Source organism: Pezoporus wallicus, unplaced genomic scaffold (assembly GCF_028554395.1).
Source record: "Pezoporus wallicus isolate ANWC-B61680 ecotype Strahan unplaced genomic scaffold, APGP_CSIRO_Pwel_v1 contig_11133, whole genome shotgun sequence".
NCBI lineage: Eukaryota > Metazoa > Chordata > Aves > Psittaciformes > Psittacidae > Pezoporus > Pezoporus wallicus.
Window position 1 is genome coordinate 2020811 of NW_026636583.1, and position 7499 is coordinate 2028309.

At 49.0% G+C, this 7499-nt stretch overlaps 1 protein-coding gene across 1 annotated transcript; it reads right to left on the reverse strand.

The window, feature by feature from the left end:
- Positions 1-2747: 2747 nt before the first annotated feature.
- On the reverse strand, positions 2748-6790 carry LOC130594780 (uncharacterized). The gene is made up of 6 exons (XM_057400940.1): positions 5932-6790; positions 5775-5834; positions 5255-5602; positions 4470-4545; positions 3915-4001; positions 2748-3195 (listed from the first exon to the last, which is right to left on the reverse strand). The coding sequence occupies exons 1-6, from the start codon at positions 6104-6106 to the stop codon at positions 2748-2750; spliced, it is 1194 nt and encodes a 397-aa protein (XP_057256923.1). The 5' UTR covers positions 6107-6790.
- Between the last annotated feature and the right edge of the window lie 709 nt (positions 6791-7499).

A 7499-nucleotide genomic window follows, 5' to 3' on the forward strand; every position in this document is an offset into this window, starting at 1 on the left:
TGCAATTCACTGGAGTTGCCCTTCATCACTTAGAGAGAGAAACAAGCTTTGAACATCCCCAGGTGAAGTGATTCTAGCATAAACCCTCCTCCTCCTCCCCTATCTTCCCTGGCCCCTTCATCCCCAAAGGGATGCCACATCTCAGCACTGTATGATCATCCCTCTCGAGGCTGATTAGCCAGAGCTGGAGTTCAGGGAGGTGAGAGCATCAGCGTCCTCACAGCGATGTTTGATTGTCGATGGCTGCGAGTGCTCCCAATTAGCCTGGAAGCGCTGCCTCTGCTTCACAAACACCTTAAAAATGAAGTTTAACAAAAAGCCAGCTGTGTTGCCTTTCTTCAGCCCTCTCCACCGTATCAAAGCCTTCCAGAGTAGCTAAGGGTAACTTTCATAGCTGCGAAGGGCCCATTTGAGCATCAGCTTGTTAGTGCCTTGGCTGTGCTGCACACGGAGCATCCATCAGCCCACAGTGCTGGCCCTGCTTTCCGGGAGCACTCGCTGCATATCAGCAAGAGGATTAGGCTGTGAAGTTCACCTCCAAGGGAACCACCAAAGGGCTTTCAAGCAGAAAGGTCGACTGGCTCATCTGCTTCCAGAGGAGCTGATGAGAGACGACTCATTTCAGGAGCCATCACTCCCTGCAGCAAGTCCGTCCTCTCCGACTTTTCTCCTGCCTCCTTTTGTTGTAATGACCTGAGGCTCATTGGAGGGGTTCAGTGGGGGAGAACAGCAGCAGCACATGTTTTAATAAATAATATCTGTGAGCTGGCTTTTAAGGCTGCAGCTTGGTGAGGGATCTGATAAAGCATCAAGAGGGAAGATGAAGGCAAAAATGTGTGCCCAGGGAAATGGCTTGGATGCAGCCCTGGCACGCAGGAGGTGACAGTGGTGCCTCACTGGGATGGGTGTTACCCATCCTCTCCATCTCTTCTGCTGTTATTCCCTTGGGCAATGAGGGAATCTTAAAGCTCATCCACTTACAACCCCCTGCCATGGGCAAGGATCCCTTCCACTGGAGCAGCTTGCTCCAAGCCCCTGTGTCCAACCTGGCCTTGAACACTGCCAGGGATGGGGCAGCCACAGCTTCTCTGGGCACCCTGTGCCAGCGCCTCAGCACCCTCACAGGAAGAAGGGACATTTCTGCATTGAGGTTCTGGGGCAGTTCTGCTCAGTTTCAGCATATTTCCAAGGACTGGCTGCACTCCTGGCTCTAAGGGATCACAGGAGACCAGCTCCAGCCGCTCTTCAAGTCAAGGTCCATACAAATGAGGAACCATCACTGACATGTTTGCATAACAGAGAGTTAAGGGAAGCATTTGCACTGGGGAAACAGGAGGGATATCTTTAGTTATGGGCTACAGCAATTTAGCATGACTGCTAAACACATCTGATGAAAGCAGTGCCAAATACGTTGGCAAGCATATCCCCACCAAAATCAAAACGCTTCACAGCATTAACCCTCCATTAATGATTTTGCTTTTCAGCTACAAAAAAAAGGAAGAGGGGGAATATTCTGAAAATAACACAGTTCCCTTTTCATTCATTTCCAAACGGGCCCCTGCTTTCCAGCGTATTTATTTTGCATTATTGTTTCTCGTGGAGCTGTGAAGAAATTAAATCCTTGAAAACTGAACAAAACACATAAATTAAACCAAATGCTTTGATTAACGCAAAACAACTGACATTTCCTTTCCTGAGTAATCTAAACATGAAACTCAGAAAACCAATTTCTTGCCTGAGAAGCCTCTTTAAAAGGGAATGGTTGGTATTTTGTAACTCTTCTGTATTAGGTGGACTGGTGTCAGCATCTTATTCCTTTGAAGTTAAAAACACTTTGAGCCCGCTGAAACGCCAGCTCTGAGCTATTTTGGAGCAGACATGTCTTTCCAGCCCTTTCCTATAACCTCTTACACAGAAAAAACCCTGGTTGTTCCTGGAATTTCTTGACTAGGTTATAAATAACTATTTAAATTATAGGGATTGCATACAGAATATGTCTGATTTTTAAGGGAAAAGTATAACTACAGTGGACCATATTTTTCCCTCCATCCATCACTTTTATGGAATAAAACCACACAGGATTTCCCCATGGAAATAACCTGGTTTTGAAAGGAAAATTAATGTAATTTGCATGGGTGAGCACTTCTCTTGTTGAGCAAATTTTTGTTAGATTCTTTCACAGAGCTACATTAAAACAGTCAAAAATGAGCTTCTCTTTCTCTGAATGCTTTCTGTTACTGCAGGAAATTGTAAAACACACTCACTGGGAGCAAAAAGAGGAAATACTGTCCCACAGGCAGGAAGAGGCAACCACAGGCATGCAAAGAGAAGCTGTGCTGTGTGATACAAAGCCCACCTGCAGCAGGACTCCCTGTCCTAGAGCCAGTCTTTCTCTTCCTACCCCACTGCAAGGTGGAATGAAGCTGATTTACTGAATCAAAGGGGAACCCTCAAGCTTCTGAGCATGTCCATCAAGAGATCATTAGAATCAGCCCGCAGCGATGCTTGCACACAGGCTGAATGGGAAGGGACTTGTAAAGTGGGAGCAGATGTGCAAAAGCCCAGCCAAGCTGGGCAAACATCCCAAACATCTGCTCTATTAATGCAGGCAGAGGTTTGGCAGTGAAAGATCTGCATTGTGAGCTTCACTTGGGTTGGCTCCTTGCAGGGAATCAGCTGAACAGCAGCAGGTTGGACTCGTCTTTTGTGTGCTTAGGTACCCGGGTGAGCACGGCAGGAAGAGGGTATCAGAGACATTCTGTCTTAAACTTCTGCCTCAGGGCTTTCTGCACGTTCTGTATCTTCTCCGTGATCACTGTGTCACTGAGGTGGTCTCCAAACTTCTGCTTCAGCAGCACCCGGATGATTTTGATGCAGCGTTCATCCATCATGGGCTTCGCCTCTCGGAAAGTGTTGCCCCTCCGGCCCGTGATGGAGTGGCTCTGGATGTAGTCGGATGTGAAGAGCTTGTAGAGCAGCGTCTTGCAGGCGGTGCTGATTTTCTGGTCAAAGCGGATGGTCTCTTTGAGCTGTTCCTTGGTGTAGCCGTTGAAGAGCTCCACCACCTCGCATGGTTGCCGGTGGGGCTCCTCCTGGAAGGACAGGGATTCCAGCCTCTGCACCTTCTTCTTCAGAGAGAGGACATCCTGTTGGAGGTCCAACACCATCCTCTCCAGCTGCTCTATCTTCTCCACCCTGAAAAGTTAACATTATATGTCTAAAGGCAAGAAGACACTGTAGCCTCACCATGTGGGCATTGCTAAAGGATGCAACACCTCCAGCCAAAGAGGGACAGGACAACTTCTCTGTCACAGTGTCAGCCCATCCAGCTATGCCTGGGTGAGGAGCAAGGCAGGAGAGAAGAATGACATGGTCTGGACTTTTCAGTAGCTTAGAAATGAGCAGTTTAACCCTCAACCCCTCCTTGTCATGCACCTATGGAGGCCTTGATATTGAGCCTTCTTCTCAGCTTTAAGGATAGTTATAAGCCCTGTCCTGCAAGCCCCAAGAGGCAGATATATGTGGCACAAAACAACACCCAGGAAATGACAATGCAGTACTGTGAGATGATTTTTTGACACCTATTTCTTTGCAGGAAAACTGTCCATCATGGGGTACTTATCATCAAAGTAATGGACAATAAAGCAAGGAACAACACGATCATGTTCAAACACGATAGATGTCATTTTGGTTGTTAAAGGCACGAGCTTTGTGCTTTCTGCACTGTTTTAGAGCCTGCTTGCATCTCTAACTCCTACAGTCTGAAAGAGAATCCTGGCTCTGATTACATAGTGATTCAGCAGCTCTTGGTTCTAAAATTACACCATTTTCTCACCCAGCTGTGGTCTCACTGCTCTTTGTTGTAGTGAGGAGGAAAACACAGTCAAGAGCAAGTGCCTTCTTTAGCTAATCACCTTTCCACTTCAGCAGGACCAAACCTCTTCTGAACTCTCTCGAAGTCATCTGTCTCTTGTAAAGCATCGAGCTTGAGCTCCTCACAGCTGGAAGAAACAAGCAAGGTAAAAAGCACGGCCACAGAAAGCTTCATGCTCCTATTCATTCCCAAAAAGAATTGTCTGGAATTCAAAGGTTGGAATTCAAAGCAATTCTGTCTTCATTTACAGCAAGAATAAAATGGATGGAGAGGAAATATCAACAGTTCTTCCTGTGGCAACCTCTTGTTCACCCCTCTTTACATGCAGAGCAAGCCCTGGATCGTGGACACCGGGGACCTCCCATTTGACCCACCAAGGGATGAGGATTCCAGAGCACAAGGGACTCAATTGCTCTGCAGTGTGTACCCACACAAACCCCCTTCATCTTTTGCACTTTGGGTTTAAGTCTATATTAACATCCATTCAATGCAAGCACGACCAGGACATGGAAACAGAATGGGCAGAACCCACACTATGAAATGAATATGTACGGTGTGAAACATTCGGGGTCCTCACTGTGCCTTCAAGCAGTACCTGTTCAGGCAGATGTGTTGTTGGCACTGGGACAAGGTGTCATCTGACTTCCTCTTCATCGGCAGGGCAACGTAATCTACATGCGGGGATGGGAAAGAAGCTGTTGAGAAGGTCCTGAATCCCTCTGTCTCCGGAAGAGATGATCTATGCACTGCTGCCTAGATTGCATGGCAACACATTATTCCCTTTGCATAAACACAGTGATTCAGACATGCTTTCCAAGATTGAGCAATGGGGATTGTGTTGTTGGAAAAAGGTGGTATTTCAAGGGTTCTTCTTCTGTTCCCATCAGAGAAGACATGGTGGGCAAGGCAAGCAAAGCCAGTGCGTCTCTGGAGACTGCCATTAGCCAGCAGGAAGGTAATGCAATAGTGTATTTTTATAAGCACATTTAACATATGTAATAGTGGATAAAGCAGGGATATAGGCAAATCTGAGACAGTTTGACTAATGGAGGCACAAAGCTTTGGGGTGTTTCACACTCATTCAGGTAGGCTAGATTATTTTTTAGCTTGTGAAGAAAGAACTGCTAACCTAGGAGACAGAATTGGTGCCTTATAATGTAGAAAGCATATGCTACCACACAGCATGTCTCTTTAGACAGCCCTCCTGGAGGAGATATCCCGCATGGAAAGGACCATAGAACATCATCTCTAACCTTTGTAGCCCTGGGAGAAAGCACACAGAGCCCTGGAGCAAAGCAGCTCTGCAGGTCCCCATCCCAACCATCAGGATAAGGCAGGAGAGAGCTGAAAGCCAATGTCCTAATTTACAGCCACTGTTACCTCTAGTAGCTGGACCAGCCCCGTCCTCTTCACCCTGGGAAGTCCCTGGCATGGCCACGGTGACAAACGTGGATGGAGGCGTGAAGGCACTGGCTGGGTGGGGGGGTCCTGCCAGTGAGCGGGACCTTGCTGCTGCTCCATTGCCCAGGGCACGTCTCTCCTTGGTGATGGAGGAGCTGCCAGCATCATGGGGCAGGCTGGCCTCGGCCGCCCTCAGCAGGGGCTTTGCAGGGTAAGTCCTGTCGCTGTGGTATTTCCTGGGTGCATTCCCCGGGGTCCATTTTGGGAAGGTTTTCCTGGATTTCTTTGGCTGGGGTGGCATCATGCTATGGACGGGCGTCTCTGCTTCTGAAAGCAAGGCAGACAGTCAAGATGTGCCATGGGGTAACAACGATGGGTATCTCCCACCTCCCACCCAATGCTTGTTACCTTGATATATGACAGGACTACGACACAGCATCCTCCCATCCCAAAATCCCAATGGAAGAAGAAAGGTGCCACCTTCCAAAACCTTACTCACTCAACTTCTCCAGGAGCTGTCTGTCTTCCAGCAGCTTCTTCTCCAAAATATCTTTATGCTCTGTAGGAAGAGAGGATTTTTCAGCACTGAACTCCATTAAAGGCTGCTCCTGAGCAGCCCCACATTGCAGAGCCCAGGACAGAGGGGTGTCACTCACCACTTATGCCTTCCACCATGCCCCAGTAGAGCCCGCTGAAGCCGGGGCAGCGGGCCAGCACTTGCTCCCCCACTGCATAGAGGTGGAAAGGCTTTCGGGGCTCCTTGATGTTCTCAATGTTGATCACCCTGCTGCCATCGGGCCAGCTGATGAGGACGTAGAGCTTGGTCGACATCGGGGCTGCCCACCTAGTGCAAGGGGAGCAGTAGGGAAGGGTCACAGCGTGGCTTTGTGCTCTCCCATAGGCGGGAGGATTCGCCAATGATGCTCTACCTGAGGAGTGCAGCCTGTAGATATAAAATACTTGTGCCTGTATCTTTTCCACCAGTTATTTCTCCTCTCCTGCCTTTCTATGCTTGCCTTGTCCTAAACCCCTTCCCTGGGAGGTTGACCTGGGCACAGGCTATAGGGTGCCCCAGTTTAATCAGAAGAGGAACTGCATCTCCAGCCATGACCTGTGTCACCTGGGGAGAGCCAGGACCAGCTCTCACACAGGATGCATTGGGATAAGCCACTGGATAAGCCACTGAGTTGGTTTCTGCGCCCATGTGAACGAGCACGGATCAATTGACTTTAATAGGTCTACAGCAATTTCCTGCAGCACAGGATTTTACCTGTATGATATCAAGGCAGTGAAGAGAAGAAACTCAAAAAGACCCAGCAGTATTCCAGGAAATGACCATTCCTTTGACTGCACAGTTATTTTCCCCAGTAAACGTCAAAGTACTTTGATAACAAGGGCAGCAAATTACTGCTATTACACACATGGGGAAACTGAGGCACGGACCAGTGAAAGATATATCTAAGGCAGCCAAGTAGCTAAACTGCAAGGAGCTGGTATCCTGGGTCCCACTGAGATACCCTGCTTCCACCTTGCTGAGCATCACCCCAGGCCATCCTGCTCTGCTCTGCAGCAGGATGGGGCTGAGCCCTGCATGAGAATGGTCCTGGTGTCCAAAGCCAATGGGAGGGAGCTGGGGCAGGGAGAGGAGCCGTGGAGCAGGGACAAGCTGGCAGGAAGGGCAGCTACAACCTAGCGTATTGCAGTCCCTTGCTTTGCCTGTGCACCCCCATTAAAGCCTGGGTTTAATCCCTCTCACTTGGGAGGTTCAGTTCACCCTGGAGAACTTCCTCCTTCTGCTTTTTCCCCTCCACCATCACCATCATCTACAGCAAAGCTCCTTGCAAGGAACCATCAGCCTGCTCTGCTGGCACAGACTCAGCCCTGGCTCGCTCCAATCCTTTTCTCTTGGCCAAGACACACTCTGGGGTTTATTTTCATTAGGAAGCACCATGTACAAATTAATTGTGTGGTAACTGCCTGGCTCCCCACATCCCCTTCCCTGCCGCCGATGCTCTGCAGCATCTCTGAGCCCAGCAAAGGTTACACACCAAGACAGTGGGATAAAGGCAGAGCTGAGACATCCCCCTCCCCGAAACACAGCTCTGTTTAAAGAGCACCATATTCCAACCAGCAAACGACAGCCCCAGCCCCAAAAAGCTCTCCAGAGGGGATTTGCACCACGTAAAGAAACCCCACCGATCTTCAGAGCTGCTGCTGCTCCATC

Bases quoted from the DNA above. Each gene is read 5' to 3' on its own strand.
- LOC130594780 (XM_057400940.1), bottom strand. From the start codon at position 6,106: ATGTCGACCAAGCTCTACGTCCTCATCAGCTGGCCCGATGGCAGCAGG. The intron at 5,603-5,774 runs GTGAGTAAGGTT...CCTTGCTTTCAG, and splicing joins ACAGCTCCTGGAGAAGTTGA to AAGCAGAGACGCCCGTCCAT. The intron at 4,002-4,469 runs GTACTGCTTGAA...TGTTTCTTCCAG, and splicing joins CAACACATCTGCCTGAACAG to CTGTGAGGAGCTCAAGCTCG.